This window comes from Geotrypetes seraphini, chromosome 3, assembly GCF_902459505.1.
Source record: "Geotrypetes seraphini chromosome 3, aGeoSer1.1, whole genome shotgun sequence".
Classification (NCBI taxonomy): Eukaryota; Metazoa; Chordata; class Amphibia; order Gymnophiona; family Dermophiidae; genus Geotrypetes; species Geotrypetes seraphini.
In genome coordinates this window covers 289,778,535-289,798,239 of record NC_047086.1, presented here as the reverse complement: position 1 = coordinate 289,798,239, position 19,705 = coordinate 289,778,535, and the positions used below count along the sequence as shown (strand labels likewise).

Sequence of the window (19,705 nt, the reverse complement as noted above, 5' to 3'; positions counted from 1 at the left end):
AGCCAGCATGAGGTCCGCTTTCAAGTCCTTCTGGTGTAACTTCCAGTGCTCCCAAGTCCTTCTGGTGTAACTTCCGGTTTCACAAAACCGGAAGTTACTTTAGATGGGAACAACTCCAGCGGTGGCAGCGGAAGAGGGAAAGCATGAGCGGGTTTCATGGCCGGCTTGAATCGGTAAGTTCGATTTTTTGCCAAACCAAATTGATTCGAATCGATTCACCTGAAGTGAATTGGTGAATCGATTTGAATCGTGAATCGGGCAGTACTAGTGCTGGCCCTTCGTGCCCGGCAGAGATTTTTTACTTTTACTTTATTTAGCTGACTGATTTTCTACTTCGTGAGCTCGTGGTTTTAGCCCTCGGGTTAAAACCATGGGCTCACACTGCGGAGAAGGGCAGGCGAGTCGGGGCTGAGCAGGGCAGCGAGACAGAGCTGGAAAGTTGGGCTGAGTGTAGATCGGGGCTGAGCAGGGTGGTGAGACAGAGCTGGAAAGTCAGGGGCTGAGAGCAGGAGATCAGAGCTGAGCAGGACGGTGAGACAGAGCTGGAAAGTCGTGGGCTGAGAGCAGGGGATCGGGGCAGAGAAGCAGGGCAGAGAGCAGGGCAATCGGAAAGGACCTGAGCAACTGGTCATCAGCAGTCGCTTATTTTTGGATCAGTCAGCCCAGTCGGTGCCCCTCATTTTTTTTAGTGAATCGCTGCCTGCCTACATTTGAATGATGTTCCCCCTCATTTGCGAGGATCGGAGGTTGATCGGGACAGAGGTTAGTGAATCGGATCAGAAGGAAATCGGGTCACAAAGAGGTCGCAAAACGATTGGTACACGATCGGTTTGCTTAGTGAATCTAGCCCTTAGTACTCTCGACTACCATTATTAGAATACATCTGAGACTCTTCTTTTTGTTTGTTTCCATTTGTAGTTTTATGTGGAGATTTGGGGGGGAGGGGGTTGCCCATATACTTCTAAGCATCTATTACTTCCTGCTATGGTAAACAGGATACACCATTGATCTAACCCTGTACAGCAATCTCTATGTTCCTTTTTTATGACCTATTTAAAGCTACTAGCATTTCATTCAGATAATAAAATATACATTTTTCAAGCATAAGCATACTGGATACTTAATATGATTAAAGTTCAGTGTAAAGAATTAAAATCATTTAGTGTTTGTACTCCGGCTCTAGGATTTCAGTTGTGTTGTCTGCAATTGACCTCAAGAGGGCACTGAAAGATCTGATTACAGTATAAATGTTATCGTCTCATCCAGATAAAGCTCATGTTTTCTTTGCACTCTAACAGGTGTGTGGGGAAATGCGTTATCAGTTAAACCAAGCCAAAATGGTGAAGGATGAGGCAGAAAAGGAGCACAGAGAGTACAGGTCAAAAGCTATCAGAGAACTTGAAATTAAAGATCAGGTAAGAGATAACAACATATACTGAAGACATGGTTAGTAATTGTATCTGAAGACAAAAGAGGTTTTCAGATTATGTCCGATGTTACAATTAGTTGGCTCAGATTTACTGGTAATAAGCCAATTAATGCTTGAAGAATTGCTGATACTGAATCAGACCTTTTCTCTTGTGCTGTAAAACAGAGGACTGCAAATATTTATGCACAAGTGCATAATAATTCACCTACTATTTAAACAGTCTATGCATGTTAACTCCCATGCAAAATATTGAAAATGCCTGGTGCTTCTGTGTATGCTCCTTGACAAAGTAGCCATGTGACTATTAGGCTGTTTCTCATTTTTTTAATGTAGACCTGATTAATTTATACTTGATGTTGGCACATTTGAGTAACATTTTATTGATAGACACTAGGGTTAAAGATTTGTTGTGTGGAATGTTGCCATTTTTGAGAGGCCTTGGAACAACTTTATATTCCTGATGGAACAACTTAAGATTTTATGTATAAAATATTTATACAAAAGAAAACAGTATTGCTTTAAATCATGTTTGCATAATTAGTATGAATTAGTGAATGAATACATGAAGGACCATTGTCAATAGTGCATGCAAGTCCAACTTTGTACGCCTCCCATTCATTTTCAAAACCATTAGACATCCAATTTTTTTCAAAAATTGTCTGCTTAGACATCTTGGCCATCAGGACATTCAACTTTAGGACACCTGACTTCGCCATTTTCGACCACAGAACCATCCAAGTTCAAAATATCCAAATCCAGACCATTTGGATGTGGGAGGGGCCAGCATTATAATGGACTGGCCATATAGACATTCCAATAGAGCAATGATGTACCTTAAAGGGCACTGCTGTGAGCTTCACATAAAGGGCGCCAGAAGTACATCTCACCATAACCTCCTTATAATGTATGGTGGGCCCTCCAAAACTCCCCCCAAATCAACTATACCCATCTGTCTACCACCCCAATAGCTCTTATGGCTGTAGGTGGCACCTATATGGCAGTATAGTTTGGTGGGTTTTAGTGGCCTCACACTTTCCACCATAAATGTGGTTAGAATAGCTTTTGAGCCTGAGTCCTCCTCTCTATGTTTCAATAGCCTACCCACCATGCTACTTAAGACATTTGTGTGCTGCTCTACTAGGCTTTTCCATACTAGGTGCTACTGTTTCAAGTTTATTAAAATTTTTGATTAAATGCAAATCAGAACTTCTAAGCGTTTTACAAATTGTATTAAAAAGGGGAAGACAAAACAGATAAATATTCAGTTAACAAAACTTGACCAATACAAAGAAAACAATAGGAAATAAGGGAGAACTAAAATTAAAAGTAAAGAGTACATAGAAGGTAAGCCACAATAGGGAGGGAAAATAATCAAGATTGTTGAGCAACTCTGGCAATATTTAAGATCTTTTTAAGAGTCAAATGCATTATGGAAAAGGTAAGTCTTTAAATTTCCCTTAAATTTGTCTAGATTTTTTTCCGCCCTGATATGAAAAGGTAGAGAATTCCATATCGTGGGGGCTGTAAGCAAATGAAGTAGCTCGACGTGTACTAATATTTTCAATGATGGTATATGGAGTAGATACTGAGAGGCATATATTAAGATTCGAGTATGTTTGTGAAGAATAAGAAGTTTATGGATTAAGGCTGGTTCTTTAGTATTTTGAGACTTAAAAGAAAGAATAGCTATTTTATAAATAATCCGGTAAGGAATTGGCAGATTTTAGTAGGGGGGTGACATGATCAAATTTTTTTCTATTTGCAATGATTTTTATGGCGGTGTTTTGTATCAATTGTAAGTGGCGGATGCTTTTTTGACAGCTACCCTTATACAGTGAATTGCAGTAATTGAGTTTGGATATAATAAGAGAATGGATTAAGATGTTGAGAGATAGTGGGTCCAAAATATTCACCAGGAAGAAATTTGCTAAGGTTTGGGCTGAAGGAAACCAATTGTTAGAGGAAGTTTGTTTTTGTTTAAATTGTGTTAATTTTTTAAGAATGGAAAATAGGGCCACAGAGTAGATATGGATTGGCTCCCAGAGATCTTTTTCCATACTTGCAAGTTAAGCATTACATCCAGAGTTCAGATCTTCTGTGGTATTTAAGTCGGGGGATGACCAGTTTTGAGAAATTGTTGAGTTCTGTGGTACCAAATGTGAATGTTTCAGCCATTTTTAAGTGTTTAAATACTAGGATGGGGGAGAGCCTTAAATATATGGCAGCTTGGGAGAGATATCTGAGGCGCAGGATCCCTCTGGAGGAATGGGAGGTAACGTGGAACCACACCTATCATGGCCCTAGGGAGACAACTAGGGCTGCCTAAGCTCGCCTAAGGCCACTTCCAGGCAAAATCATGTCCATGCCTATCCTTGGGCGAACTTAGGCGGCCCTATGCGTCTCCCTAGGCTTGTGAAAATGACTACAATGTAGGCCGCCTGCCTCGGGGTGTTTTTTTTTAACGTGTATTCCGATTGATTGGTTAGACAGCAGTAGACAGCCACCTACAATTGGGACTCTGTTTATAGAATTTGCCCCTAGATTGTTAGTCTTTAAGATAGTGAAATGGAGGCAGAGGAGTGGCAATATTGACCAAATTTTATTACAGGAAGAACAAAGATTTATATATGAATTGTGTGGTTTGAAGTGAGAATAAATAAATTGGGTATTCTCCTAGCAGATTTACTTCCTTCAAGGGTCTTCTTGAGAATTGCAAGTGCTTTGACTTGTGGGATGTTTATATACAATGAATCAATATCTAAGGTGACCAATAAAATATCAGTTAAATCCCCATCAAATTCTTCTAGGATGTTAATCACATGTGTTGAATCCCTAATGTGATTCACATAAATATGATTTGCCAACACAATTGGTCTGCCAGGTAGATTGATCAAGGATTTATGTATTTGTTTATTTCAGTATTTATATACCACTTATAACCTAAGGGCCTCTTCTATCAAACTGCACTAGCAGTTTGTAGCATTGTGAGCCACACTGAATGGTCTGCTCTGCTCCTGACGCTCATAGAGTTCCTATGAGCGGCGGGAGCAGTGCAGGTCATTCAGCGCAGCTCTCTGCGCTAAAAACTGCTAGCGCAGTTTGATAGAAGAGGCCTCAAATGGTTTACATTCAGGTACTCAAGCATTTTTTCCTAGTATCTAATAACTTTGGTAATGTATATAGTGTTGGTATTACTGGGTGTTTCATGATCATTAAATCTTTTTCTTTTTCAGTCAAAAAGCCAGCCCCAAAGGACACCTTAACTAGTTCAATAATCTCTTCCTGAAGTATGCAAGTAGGGTCTTTTTTTGAGAAGGGTGAAATATTCCCTGTCACATGCAGCTCAATGTATTTGTTTTAGAGTGTGAAGTAGTGTCTTGCCTTTGGGTTTGCTGCCTTTTTTTCTTTTTAATTTTGCTTTCCTACTTCTTTTGTTTTAAAAGTATCTCTCCCAGTCTTTTTTTTTTCCAGCACCTTAATGTTTCCTTCATTTTTATTATGCTGATGCACCAAAGAATGTAGATACTCAATACTGTATCCAGAAGGCTCCCAGATTTGAGAGGGCCCAGCTTCTTCATCACTCTTTGGTTGTAGAATCTGCTCTCGAACGAGCTAAGATTACTAGGACTCATGCCTCAGCTCCCCTAAGCAGAGAGACCAGGACCTCGGACTCATTTGTGAGAAAATATTTTGGCAGAAATTCTACAAACGGCACCTTAGGCCCTACCGATGCCTAAGTTAATAGGGAAATGCCATTTGAAACAGCAAATAACTTTAAACTTAAAGCGCCTATTGGCACCTAAAAAAAAGCACACAAATTGCACCTCCAGATGCGCCTACTGGCGTCTAATGCCACTAGGGTATGGCTAACGCTGGAAGTGGCATTAGATGCCATAAAGTGCCTACATATGCACGATTCATGAGAAAGATAAGTGCCAGATATTTAGGCCTGGAAAACCCTGACCTACATTTCTGGCACCGCTATTAATTTGTTCACAGACCTTACCTGTTGCATTCCCATAGGGATTCACATCAATGAGAAGACTACATCCTGCTTGTCCTCAAACAAAGTGTATTTATTCACCTGTAGCAGATGAAATCTAAGGACACCAGGGTGAGAATTCTCACTACCCTGCCCATCTTCCTTTGGAGTTTAATTCTTTCAACTATTGGGTGACCATAGAATTAAATAGAGGGAGTGTACTAGATGTGGTGCATTTAGATTTTAGCAAAGACTTTGACGGTGTTCCACATAGGCGTCTAATAAATAAACTGGGTGCTCTTGAGATGGGCCCTAAAGTGACAGACTGGGTCAGGAACTGGTTGAGTGGAAGGTGACAGAGGGTGGTGGTCAATGAAGATCTCTCTGAAGAAAGGGATGTTATCAGTGGTGTACCTCAAGGTTCAGTTCTAGCACATGTCCTTTTTCACATTTTTGTCAGCGATATTGCTGAAGGGCTGTCAGGTAAGATTTGCCTTTTGCAGATGATACCAAAATCTACAATAGAGTAGACATCCGTGATGGTGTGAATAATATGAGGAAGGACCTAACGAAGCTTGAAGAATGGTCTAAAATTTGGCAGCTAAGATTTAATGTTAAGAAATGCAAGGTCATGCATTTGGGCTGCAAAATCCCGAGGAAACGGTACAGTTTAAGGGGTGAAGAACTTTTGTGCACAAAAGAGTAGCAAGACTTGGGAGTGATAGTATGTGATAAGAACATAAGCAATGCCTCCACTGGGTCAGACCCGAGGTCCATCGTGCCCAGCAGTTCGCTCACGTGGCGGTCCAACAGGTCCAGGACCTGTGCAGTAATCCTCTATCTATACCCCTCTATCCCTTTTTCCAGCAGGAAATTGTCCAATCCTTTCTTGAACCCCAGAACCATACTCTGCCCTATTATGCCCTCTGGAAGCGCATGCCAGATGTCCACCACACGTTGGGTAAAGAAAAACTTCCTAGCATTCGTTTTGAATCTGTCCCCTTTCAACTTTTCTGAATGCCCTGTTCTCTTATTTTTTGAAAGTTTGAAGAATCTGTCCCTCTCTACTCTCTCTATGCCCTTCATGATCTTGTAAGTCTCTGTCATATCCCCTCTAAGTCTCCTCTTCTCCAGGGAAAAGAGTCCCAGTTTCTCCAATCTCTCAGCATATGAAAGGTTTTCCATACCTTTTATCAGACGTGTCGCTCTCCTCTGAACCCTCACGAGTAACGCCATAGCCTTCTTTAGGTACGGCGACTAATATTGGATGCAGTACTCTAGATGTGGACACACCATCGCCCGATACAACGGCAGGATGACTTCTTTCGTTCTGGTAGTAATACCCTTCTTGATTATACCTAGCATTCTATTCGCTCTCTTAGCGGCTGCTGCGCACTGTGCTGTCGGCTTCATTGTCATGTCCACCATTACCCCCAAGTCCCTTTCTTGAGTACTCCTTCAATAACATCCCTCCCATCGTATAGCTGTACCTCGGGTTTCTGCTTCCCACATGTAGTACTTTACATTTCTCAACATTGAACTTCATCTGCCATCTCGTCACCCATTCCCCTAATTTGTTCAAATCCCTTTGCAATTCTTCACAGTGCTCTTTAGTCCGAGCTCCACTAAATAGTTTGGTGTCGTCCGCAAATTTTATTATCTCACACTTCGTCCCTGTTTCTAGATCATTTATAAATATATTAAATAGCAGCGGCCCAAGCACCGAGCCCTGCGGGACACCACTCGTGACCTTCCTCCAGTCCGAGTGGTGGCCCTTCTCTCTTACCTCTGTTTCCTACCCGCCAACCAGTTTCTGATCCATCTATGTACGTCTCATTCCACCACATGGTTTTTCAGTTTCCGAAGTAAGTGTTCATGGGGTACCTTGTCAAAGGCTTTTTGGAAATCTAGATATATGATGTCTATGGGGTCTCCTCTGTCCATCTGTTAGTTGATTCCTTCGAAGAAGTGCAATAAGTTTGGTAGGCACGATCTCCTCTTGCAGAAACCATGTTGGCTGGTTATCAGAAGTTTGTTTCTTTCAAAATGTTCATCAATGTTGTCTTTTATCAGTGCTTCCACCATTTTCCACGGAACGGAGGTCAGACTCACCGGTCTGTAGTTGCCCGGGTCACCTCTTGATCCCTTTTTAAAGATGGGCGTAATGTTGGCTATCTTCCAATCCTCCGGGATCTTAAGGTGGCCAAACAGGTTGGAAAGGTGATGACGAAAGCTAGAAGGATGCTAGGGTGCAAAGGGAAATGGAGGTATTGATGCCCCTGTATAAGACTCTGGTGAGACCTCATTTAGAATATTGAGTACAATTCTGGAGACCACACCTTCAAAAAGATATAAACAGGATGGAGCTGGTCCAGAGGAAGTCTACTAAAATGGTGAGTTGTCTTCATTATAAGGCGTATGCGGACAGACTTAAAGATTTTAATATGTATACTTTGGAGGAAAGGCGGAAGAGGGGCGATATGATAGAGATGTTTAAATACCTACATGACATAAATACGCCTAAGGCGAGACTCATTTGAAAGGAAGCTCCAAAATGAGAGGGCATAGGATGAATTTAAAAAGTGATAGGCTCTGGAGTAATCTAAGAAAATACTTTTTACAGAAAGGGTGGTAGATGCATGGAATAGGTTTCCGATAGTGGTGGAGATAAAGACTGTCTGAATTCAAGAAAACGTGGGGCAGGCACGTGGGATCTCATAGGAAGAGAAGGAGATAATGGATGCTGTTGATGGTTATTTGACCTTTAGCTCCTATCATATTTCTTTTTTGCTATGACCAAGCTAGTCCCATATAATAATAATAACAGTTTATATACCGCAGGACCGAAGTTCTATGCGGTTTACAATGATTAGAAATGTTACAGATTGAATGGAATAAACAAAGACTTAGTGATTGATAGTTCTAGCGATCGTTTGTTGAGGACTAAGATTGTATAGGTTAGTTTCCTAAGTATTTCAGGAACAGACTGGCAGGGGAAGCAACAAACTTCAAATCATTCTTCAGGTATGTCAAGGGGAAGCAACCAGATAGGGAGGAAGTAGGACCCTTGGATGATGAAGACAGAAAGGGAGTGGTAAAAGAGGAAAAGGAGATAGCGGACAGGTTAAATGAGTTCTTCACGTCAGTTTTCACAATGGAGGACACAACCAACATTCCGGAACCCGAGGAGATCGGAAAAGGAGATCAGGATGAAAATCTGGTCCAACTAGAGGTGAGCAAGATGGATGTCCTCAGGCAGATAGACAGGCTAAAGTGCGACAAATCGCCAGGTCCGGACGGCATTCACCCAAGGGTACTCAAGGAACTAAGGAACAAAATAGCTGAACCACTTCGACAAATATGCAACCTATCCCTAAAAACTGGAGAGATCCCAGAGGACTGGAAAATAGCAAATGTCACGCCCATCTTCAAGAAAGGCTCAAGGGGAGACCCTGAAAACTACAGACCGGTGAGCTTGACCTCGGTCCCGGGAAAGATGATGAAAGTGCTGATTAAAGACATCATTTGGGAACACATCGAAAAAAAATGGGCAGCTAAAGTCGAGCCAACATGGCTTCTGCAAGGGCAGGTCATGCCTCACAAACTTATTATACTTCTTTGAGGGGGTGAACAGCCAGGTGGATAGAGGGGAATCCATAGACATCATTTACCTTGACTTCCAAAAAGCCTTCGACAAGGTACCACACGAAAGACTGCTAAGGAAGCTATGGAATCACGGGGTGCAAGGGGAGGTCCACCGATGGATCAAAAACTGGCTGGCGGACAGGAAACAGAGGGTTGGAGTAAAGGGCCATTACTCAGATTGGCAAAGGGTCACGAGCAGAGTTCCACAGGGGTCGGTGCTGGGACCGCACCTGTTCAATATATTTATTAACGACCTGGAGGCGGGAACAAAATGTGAGGTTATTAAATTTGCGGATGACACTAAACTATACAGCAGGGTCATAACCATGGAGGACTGCGAAGACCTCCAAAAAGATCTGACAACGCTGGAAGAGTGGGCCAAAAAGTGGCAAATGAGCTTCAACATAGGGAAATGCAAGGTCATGCATATTAGGGAAAAAAAACCCGATGTTCATTTACTAGATGGGGGGATCACCGCTAGGGGTGAGCAACCTTGAAAGAGACCTGGGAGTGATGGTGGACACAACATTGAAGGCGTCGGCGCAGTGCGCCACAGCCTCAAGGAAAGCCAACAAAATGTTGGGTATCATTAAGAAAGGTATCACAACCAGGACGAAGGAAGTCATCCTGCTACTGTATCGTGCAATGGTGTGCCCGCACCTGGAGTACTGTGTCCAGTACTGGTCGCCGTACCTCAAGAAAGACATGGCGGTACTTGAGAGAGTCCAGAGAAGAGCAACTAAGCTAATAAAGGGTATGGGGGACCTCTCATATACTGACAGACTGAAAAAGCTGGGGCTTTTCTCCCTGGAAAAGCGACGACTCAGGGGAGACATGATAGAAACCTTCAAGATCATGAAGGGCATAGAAAAAGTGGACAGGGACAGATTATTCAAACTAAGGGGAACCACAAGTACAAGGGGGCACTCGGAGAAATTGAAAGGGGAAAGGTTTAGAACAAACGCCAGGAAGTTCTTTTTCACCCAGAGGGTGGTGGATACATGGAACGCGCTGCCGGAGGATGTGATAGGCAGAAGTACACTACAGGGCTTCAAAGAAGGTCTGGACAGGTACCTAGAGGACAAAGGGATTGAGGGGTACAGATAGGAGTAGAGGTAAGGTTATAGGGACAGGATTAGAGGTAAATTATAAAATTAGTCAGAGACCACTGTTCAGGCAGTGGGCCTGATGGGCCGCCGCGGGAGCGGACCGCTGGGCAGGATGGACCTCTGGTCTGCCCCAGCGGAGGCAACTTGTTATGTTCTTAACAGATGTGTTTTTAGGCATTTCCTGAATTCCCCATAGGTAGTATGAATTCCCCATAGGTAGTAGGCACAAGCAATTGTTCAAGGTCTTTACCCCATAATGCTGCTTGATGTGCGAAAAGATGTTGGTGATGACTTTTAAATTTACAACCTCTAACCGCTGGAGAAACAAAGTTCGGGTGTGAGCTTCGCTTGTGTCTGTTGGTTGTGAAAGAGAAAAGGTCTGTTATGTATTTAGGGGCTAAGCCATAAAGTACCTTGAAGCAAAAACAACCAAACTTGAATTTCACATGTGCCTCCATCGGCAGCCAGTGTAAAAGTCGATAGGAAGGTGTCACGTGATCAAACTTCTTCAGTCCACAAAGTAGTCTAGCCGCTGCATTTTGAACTAGTTGCAATCGCCGCATATACTTCTGGGGGAGTGCCAAGTAGGCGATGTTACAATAATCGAGTTGACTCTGTATAAGGGATTGTACCAGAATTCAAAATGATGAGACATCAAAGTAAGCTCTGATGGACCGAAGCTTCCAGAGGGTGAGAAAGATTTTTCTGATCAAGGAGTCTACCTGGTCTTTCATGGTCAGGTTCTGGTCCAGTGTTACTCCCAATATCTTCATAGTTGGTTGAATGGGATAACTAAGATTATTGATGCACATTGGTGCTTAAGTGTCAAGTGGGTATGGCGATACTATGAAAAATTTTGTTTTCTCTGAGTTTAGTTTTAGTCTGAATTCAGTCATCCATTGCTCCATCCGATTTAGTACTTTTGTTGGTGACTTCTGAGACAGAGTTGATGAATGGGATAATGACAGCAGGTTGGAAGGTGTGTGCATGCATGGTAGGCTACAGCTAAAAGGTTCTGGAAAGAATGATGGGAAGTACTTTCTTATTCTGGGCTCTATCAAAGGATTTCACCCATTAGTGAGAGTACTCGTCGGAGAATACCTACTATAAGAGATGGCAGAGGAGCAATATGATAGAGATCTATTAAATACTGAATGGCGTGGAACAGGTAGATGTGAATCTTTTGTTTACTCATTCAAAAATAGAAGGACTAGGGAGCGTGCAATGAAGCTACTTAGTAGTAAATTGTAAACAAATCGGAGAAAATATTCTTCACTTAATGTGTAATTAAATACTGGAATTTGTTGCCAGAGAAAGTGGTAAAAGCAGTTAGCTTAGTAGGATTAAAATAGATTTGGATAATTTCCTAAAAGAAAAGTCTATAAGTCATTATTAAGATCAACTTGGGAAAATCCACTGCTTATTTCTAGGATAAGCAGCATAAAATCAGTTTTATTCTTTTGGGATCTTGATAGGTACTTGTGACCTGCACTGGCTACTACAAGTATTAGAAACAGGATACTGGGCTTGATGGAACTTTGTCTGTCCCAGTATGACTTCTTATGTAGTAGGAGAGTAACTTTGCTGTATCCAATGGTCATGTACACCAAATATCAGGTACATAAGGGTTTTTTTTTTCTTTTTATAATGGGAAAAGGTGACAAAAAAATTTGATTTTAGTGAATTATGTTAGAACAAACAATTTATATAATTCAATAGTCCAAACCCCATCCTTTATTGGCAGCAATTCAAAATGAAATGTTTTTAATGATATTGGCAACTGTAGGCAGCAGTAATTCATTAAATATAAATTGACAAACAACTCTCAAACAGAATACACCACACTAACATGTGCCTACATAAACATCAGAGCTCTAGGTCCAAAGTTAGAACACATAAGAGACTGGGTAGAAACTGAGAAGCTAGACTGCCTCTTCCTCGCCAAAACCTGGTTAACCTCAGACTCTGACCCCAGGATAACAGAAGTTTGCCCGCAGGGCTACAAGATAAAGGCAGTCTGCAGAGAAAAAAAAGAGGAGGAGGTCTGGCCATCTTAGTCAGAAACTCTCTAAACTAAAACATACTAGACAAAACATCCACCCCATACATGGATCTACTAGCCTGCCAACTATCATGTACCACACTGAAAGGATCCATAACCTGCATTCTATGTTATATCACACCAGCGAATTGGAACACAGCAAGACCAGAATTTGAAGATTTTATATACCGAAACTCACTAACGGTAATACATAACCTAATCCTAGGAGATCTAAACCTCCACCTCGAAGACCAATCCTCTAAACAAGTAGAAAACCTACTATCTTACCTAGAAGCCTTAGCCTACAAGATTTTAGACCCACAAATCACACATGAGAAAGGCCACCAACTTGACATCGCAGCCTTCATAACCCAACAGCCCATTCTACCAGAGATTCACACCTCAAACGGAACATGGTCCCGTTCCCTCTGGTTAGACCACTACATACACCTTCAAAATCAACTGGGCTAAAGGCAAAATCAAAGCAAAAACCCAAAGCTTAACTTACGAATCATGCCAAAATGTCGACCCCTCCAAATTCTGGAATAAAACAGATGCAACAATCCAAGAATGTAACCGCAAAGAATTCATCTGGCAATGCTGCACACTAAGTACTGCTATTCTTAATGATCTAGCCCCAGTACAAACAAAAACCAGAATCAGCAGACGGTCAGACAAATGGTTCGACAAAGAACTACTCCTACTCAAAAGACAATGCAGACGACTTGAAAGAAAATGGAGAAACAGTAACCAAGAACACACAAAAACAGCATGGAGAAAACTAAATCAACAATACAAGCAAAAACTAAAAAAAAAAAAAAAAAGAAAGACGTACTACACCAACCAAATAGGCACAGAAGTTCAAGACACAAAAAAACTATTCCAATTACTAAAGGAACTCACCAACACCAAACCCTACCTGGCCAGTAATGACACTCCAGCCTCCTCAGCCACCCTTTTAGCCAAATTATTTAGAAACAAAATTACAACAGCCAGGACCACCTTCACAGTAACCCCAAACTACATTGATTAGATCATATTGCTCCCCCACAGAAAAAGAATCCTCTGCAGCAGACAGGACCTGGTCTGACTTCTCCACAATACAATGGTCCCACCTAAACAGTCTCTTTAAAAAATATACCCATGCAGCCTGCGACCTCAACCATTGCCCACCATACTTGTTAAAAGCCTCCAGCCCCAAATTTCCTACTCTTCTCATACAATGGATACAATCCCTGCTCATAGATGGCCTCTTCCCAAAAGACCTCAGTGAAATCAACACCCCGATCATAAAGGACCCAAAAGGAGCAACAGACCTACCATCCAACTACAGACTCATAGCTTCAATACCATTATATGTCAAGCTAATGGAAGGCCTCGTAGCTAAACACCTCACCAACTACCTAGAAAACCACAACTTACTCCACCCTACACAATCTGGTTTCAGAACCAACTACAGCACAGAGACACTACTAGGTTTCCTCCTGGACACAGTCAAACAACACTTTAGTACACGCAAAAAAATGCTGGTTATACAACTAGATCTTACCGCAGCATTTGACCTGGTAGACCATTACATCCTACTACAAATACTAGAAACAATAGGAGTCACAGGAAAGGTACACACATGGTTTCAAGGATTCCCCATAATCCAGGTCCTACAGAGTAAAGACAAAGAAAAATCAGAACTATGGTCCAACCCATGTGGTGTATTGCAAGGATCACCATTATGCCCAACACTCTTCAATCTCTACATTGCATCCCTTGGCAGCTGCCTAGCCAAATTAGGTTTAACTTCTTATAGCTATGTAGATGACATCACCATCCTCCTTCCTTTTGATCAACCAGCACCCTCCATGACAGACACACTACATAGAACAATAGAAACAGTGGCAACATGGATGAAAGTACACAAACTAAAGCTGAATTCAGACAAAACAAAATTTATAGTCCTCGGAAAAAAACAAAACCCCAACCATAACAAACTTAACAATAAACTCAGTCACATACCCCATTCAACCCACCCTAAAACTACTAGGAGTGATGATAGACAGATGCTGTACCATGCAACCACAAATCAACAAAACAATCCAGAAATCATTTGCGGTCATGCGAAACTTAAGGCAAATTTGAAAATTCTTCAACAGAAAGAAATTCCAGCTCATGGTCCAATCCCTAGTCTTAGGACTTCTAGACTACTGCAACATCCTCTATCTTCCCTGCCCCATAGTCATGATAAAACAAATAAAAACAGTACAAAACACAGCTCTCAGACTGATCTATTTGCTAAATAAATACGACCACATCACCGCCGCATACCTCGACTCACACAGGTTCCCAATACAAGCAAGAATTCTATTCAAATTTTACTGTCTAATATTCAAAGCCATGAATGGAGACAGCCCAGCCTACTTGCCTTATCCAAACTATCACATCCAGGCAAAGAAGAACCCAGACACCATTCACTCACCCCCCAATCAGAGGCATCAAACACAAAAAAATGTACAATGGCCTACTGGCCACCCAGGCAGAGAAACTAGACCACCAACTCTCCAATCTACTGATCACGACACCAGACTACAAAACTTTCAGAAGAGAAATAAAAACCCTGCTATTCAAGGAATCCATCAAGACAAACTAACACCGCATTTCAATTTTCCCTAGATCCTACAACCTTGTAACTAAATTATCTATCTTGTAATGACCCTAATACAATATCCACATCTCCCCTGAAGTAACCTGCTCTACTTTGTAACTTCCCTGGAAATGTCCAGATAACCCGCTCTACTTTGTAATTCTCCTGGAAATGTCCAGATAACCTCTTGTGTAATCCGCCTGAACCGCAAGGTAATGGCGGAATAAAAATCACTAATGTAATGTAATGATTGTTGTAGGCATTGAGCAATGACACCTCAACCCTGAAGAAGAAATTGAAACATGCATGTTGGGAAGGGTGGTGAATATACATAGTAAATGACAGCAGATAAAGACCTGAATGGTCCATCCAGTCTGCCAATTAGTTATACCCATTAAAAATACATGATTAAATTAACTTGTCTCTTCTTTGCTATTTCTATGTCATAGAATGTAAAGTCCACCTACTGAAAAGTCCACCTATTGTAAAGTTCCAAATACTGAAGTTGCCGTACAAGCTCACTCCAGCGTATCCAACCATCCTGTTTGCAGGGTATCTACCATAAAGTATGGCTAGTAATATTCTCATGTTCGAAGTTAGTGGAGTTCCTATTGATGCCCTCCCCAGCCCATCCTATACCAAATCACCACATATGGGACACTGACCATGCAAATCTATCCAATACCGGCCTTAGTTCTTTAATTTACATCCTTCGTTTTCTAATTAGAGGTCCTCTATGTTTATCCTACGCTTTTTAAAATTCCATCACCATTTTCCTGTCCACCCCTTCCCTCAGGAGGGCATTCCAGGCATCTACCACCCTCTTCATGAAAAATAATTTCCTAACATTGCTCCTGAGTCTTCCTCCCTGCAACCTCAAATTATGCCCTCTAGTTTTACCATTTTCTGTTCTCTGGAAAAGATTTGGTTCTATATTAATACCTTTCAAGTATTTAAACGTCTGTATCATATCGCCCCTGTCCCTCCTCTCCTCCAGAGTATACATATTTAGGTCTTCCAATCTCTTCTAGTAGTACTTTTGGTTCAAACCCCTTACCATTTTTGTCGTCTTCCTCTGGACCTTTTCTATCCTTCACCAGATACGGCCTCCAAAACTAAACACAATACTTCAATTGTGGTCTCGCCAATGACCTATATAGGGACATCAACACCTCACTTCTTCCTTATTCCTTTTTCTATACAGCCTAGAATCCTTCTGGCTATAGCCACTGTCTTATCACACTGTTTAGATGCCTTTAGATCCTCAGACACAATCACTCCAAGGTTCCTCTTTCCTTCAGTGGGTGGGCGGGGATGTACACAGATGGATCAAGCACTGGCTGTCAGGTAGACTGCAGAGGGTCGGAGTGAAGGGCCAATATTCAGACTGGCGGGGAGTCACGAGCGGTGTGCCGCAGGGATCGGTGCTAGGGCCGCTACTCTTCAACATATTTATCAATGACCTGGAAACGGAGGCAAAATGCGAGGTTATAAAATTTGCGGACGATACCAAACTCTGCGGAAGAGTTAGGACCAGGGAGGAGTGTGAGGACCTGCAAAGGGACCTGGACAAGCTGGAAGACTGGGCAAACAAATGGCAAATGCGCTTTAACGTTGAGAAATGCAAGGTCATGCATATAGGAAATAAGAACCCGTTGTTCAACTACAAAATGGGGGGGGCACTGCTGGGAGACAGCGGACAATGAAGCCATCCGCACAGTGTGCAGCAGCGGCGAAAAAAGCCAACAGGATGCTGGGCATCATAAAGAAGGGTATCACAACCAGGACGCGGGAAGTCATCATGCCACTATATCGGGCGATGGTGCGCCCGCATCTGGAATACTGCGTTCAGTATTGGTCGCCGCACCTCAAGAAGGACATGGCGGTACTTGAGAGAGTCCAAAGAAGAGCAACGAAGCTGGTAAGAGGGCTGGAAAACTGCCCATACGCTGAGAGGCTGGATAAGCTGGGTCTCTTCTCTCTGGAAAAGAGGAGGCTCAGGGGAGATATGATAGAGACCTTCAAAATCCTGAGAGGCATAGAGAGGGTGGATAGGGACAGGTTCTTCAGACTGAGAGGGACAACGGGTACGAGGGGGCACTCGGAGAAACTGAAGGGGGATAGGTTCAAGACAAATGCAAGGAAGTTTTTCTTCACCCAAAGGGTCGTGGACACATGGAATGTGCTCCCGGAGGAAGTGATCAGGCAGAATACAGTACAGGGATTCAAACAGGGATTGGACAGATTCCTGAGGGACAAAGGGATCGTAGGGTACTGAAAGGGGTGCGGGGACAAAGGGTCAAGAATTTGATGGGAAGATAGGACTTCGATGAGAAACCAAGGAGTGATTCAGACAGGTCATGACCTGTTGGCCGCCGCGGGAGCGGACTGCTGGGCGTGATGGACCTGTGGTCTGACCCAGCAGAGGCACTACTTATGTTCTTATGTTCAGTGCTTATAAGCCTCTCACCTCCCAGCTCATATGGTTCTCTCGGATTTTTACCCCTCAAATGCATCATGCTACACTTCTTTGCTTTGAATTTTAGTTACCAGACGTTAGATCATTCTTCTAACTTTTGCAGATCCTTTTTCATGTTTTCCATTCCCTCCAGGGTGCCCACTCTTTTACAAATCTTGGTATCATCCACACAAAAGTCAACCTTACCTTCTAACCCTTCAGCAATGTCACTGACAAACATATTGAACAGAATCGGTCCCAGCACTGATCCCTGAGGCACTCCACTACTCACTTTCCCTCCGAGCAAATTCCAATAACCACCACACACACTCTGGCATCTGTCTGTCAACCAGCTTCTAACCCAGTTCACCACTTTGGGTCTAACTTCAGCCCATGGAGCGTGTTTAAGAGCCTCCTATGAGGAACTGTGTGTAAGGCTTTGCTGAAATCTAAATAAATTACATCTAGCGCACATCTTTGATCGAATTTTCTAGTCACCCAGTCAAAGAATTCAATCAGATTTGTTTGGCATGATTTAGCTTTAGTAAACCCATGTTGCCTTGGATCTTGTAATCCATTAGATTTTAAGAATTTCACTATCCTTTTGTTCAGCAACGTTTACATTATTTTTCCAATAAATAAAGTGAGGCTTACTGGCCTGTAGTTTCCCTCTTCATCTCTGCAACCACTTTTGTGAAGAGGGGACCACATCTGCTCTTCTCCAGTCCCGCGGAATCTCTCCTATTTCTAAAGATTTATTAAACAAATCTTTAAGAGCACCTGCCAGAACCTCTCAGAGCTCCCTCAATATCCTGGGATGGACCCGTCCGGTCCCATAGCTTTGTCCACCTTCAGTTTTTCATGATGTTCATAAACACTTTCTTCTGTGAACCGGTGAGGTATCCACTTCATTCTCAGGTATAACTTTGCTAACCAGTCACAGTCCTTCTCCATGATTTTCTTCTGTGAATACCGATCAGAAGTATTTATTTAACACGTTTGCTTTGTCTTCATCATTCTCCACATAGTGGTTCATAACTTCTTTCAGTCTCATAATTCCATTTTTTTGTCTTTCTCTTTTCACTAATATACCAGAATAAAATTTTGTCTCTCTTTTTATATTTATAACCATTTGCTCTTCTGCTTGCGCTTTTGCTAGACGTATCTCTCTTGACTTCTTGCAGTTTCATCCGATATGTCTCTCTTCTTTGAATTCAGATAAGTTCCTTTGATTATCACCTTATATTTAAGCACAGAAGTTAAACTAGTCATAAATCTGGTGTCAGTGTAGAAAGGGTGCACATTGTATTCTATAGATGACATGTGTAACTGGGAGGCATGCCCATATCCCTCCCATTCTTTCTGAGAGGAGAGAAAGAGGGAAGAGGACATTCTCTTTCTGAGAGGAGAAGTCATATCTTTGGATAAGTATACATTATTTTGCTCTGAGCTTTGATAGGTTTGGGGAGAAAAGCTCAATTGTAGGTTCCCTTCTACAGACTGTCTGATCACTTGCCTGCCTGGTGCAAAGGTGACGGACCTCATGCATTACTTAGATAGGATTTTTAGATAGTACTGGTGAGGAGCCAGCTGTCTTGGTACACATGGGTACCAATGACATAGGAAAACATAGGAGGGAGGTTCTGGAAGCCAAATTTAGGCTCTTAGGTAGAAAGTTGAAATCTAGATCCTCCAGGGTAGCATTTTCAGAAATGCTCCCAGTTCCACGCTGTCACCACCTGGCCGAGCGATTTTTGGTAGCCAGGTAGTGACTCACAACTGACACTCTGGCGTGAGCCCCTTTGAAGTAGGGCCACCCTTCAAGCTGGATACCCCTAGGATAGCTGGTGTGTGCTTGGTTTACAGACACCTCGGTAGTCAGAATAGCTTCGGCTAAAGTTATAAACTTTATTAGGCCACTTGCCTCAGCAACACCAAAATAAGTCCGGTTCCACCGGGCATGAATTTTGCACATGGAAAAAACCCCATTCAACATCAAATATAATCCACACTGCTCTAGACTTTACCCAAATGCAACACAGTCCAAGCACTTCTCTTCACCAGAGTCTATTCATTAGGCAGGCAAACTGCCCTCACAGTCCAAGGTTCTTTCAACCTAAGATGAACATGGCTACATGGAAACTATTTTTCCTACGTTTCTACTGCAGGAGATAAAGCAGGTCAAACAGAACAGTCCTTCTAGTTGGAGCTTTATCCAGTTCAAAGGCACACGGAGTTAAATTACCTCCCACAGTTTGCTAATGTAATTAGCTACCAGCTGTGAGCCTGCACGTCCTAAGAACCAGAGACATTCAGGCTGCTTCCCTGCACAGCATTTGCTTAGGTAAGCTATGGTTTAAACAAAACATATCAGCTCTTGTGCTTTACTCAGGCATTCAGGAACAA

General features: G+C 42.4%; 1 protein-coding gene across 1 annotated transcript in view; it reads left to right on the top strand.

Moving 5' to 3' along the window:
* Positions 1-19,705, top strand: part of SDCCAG8 (SHH signaling and ciliogenesis regulator SDCCAG8) — a 462,443-nt gene that overhangs the window by 179,149 nt on the left and 263,589 nt on the right. Inside the window, exon 12 of the mRNA XM_033937699.1 lies at positions 1,299-1,415. Coding sequence (XP_033793590.1) covers positions 1,299-1,415 — 117 coding nt within the window. The remainder of the gene's footprint in view (positions 1-1,298; positions 1,416-19,705) is intronic.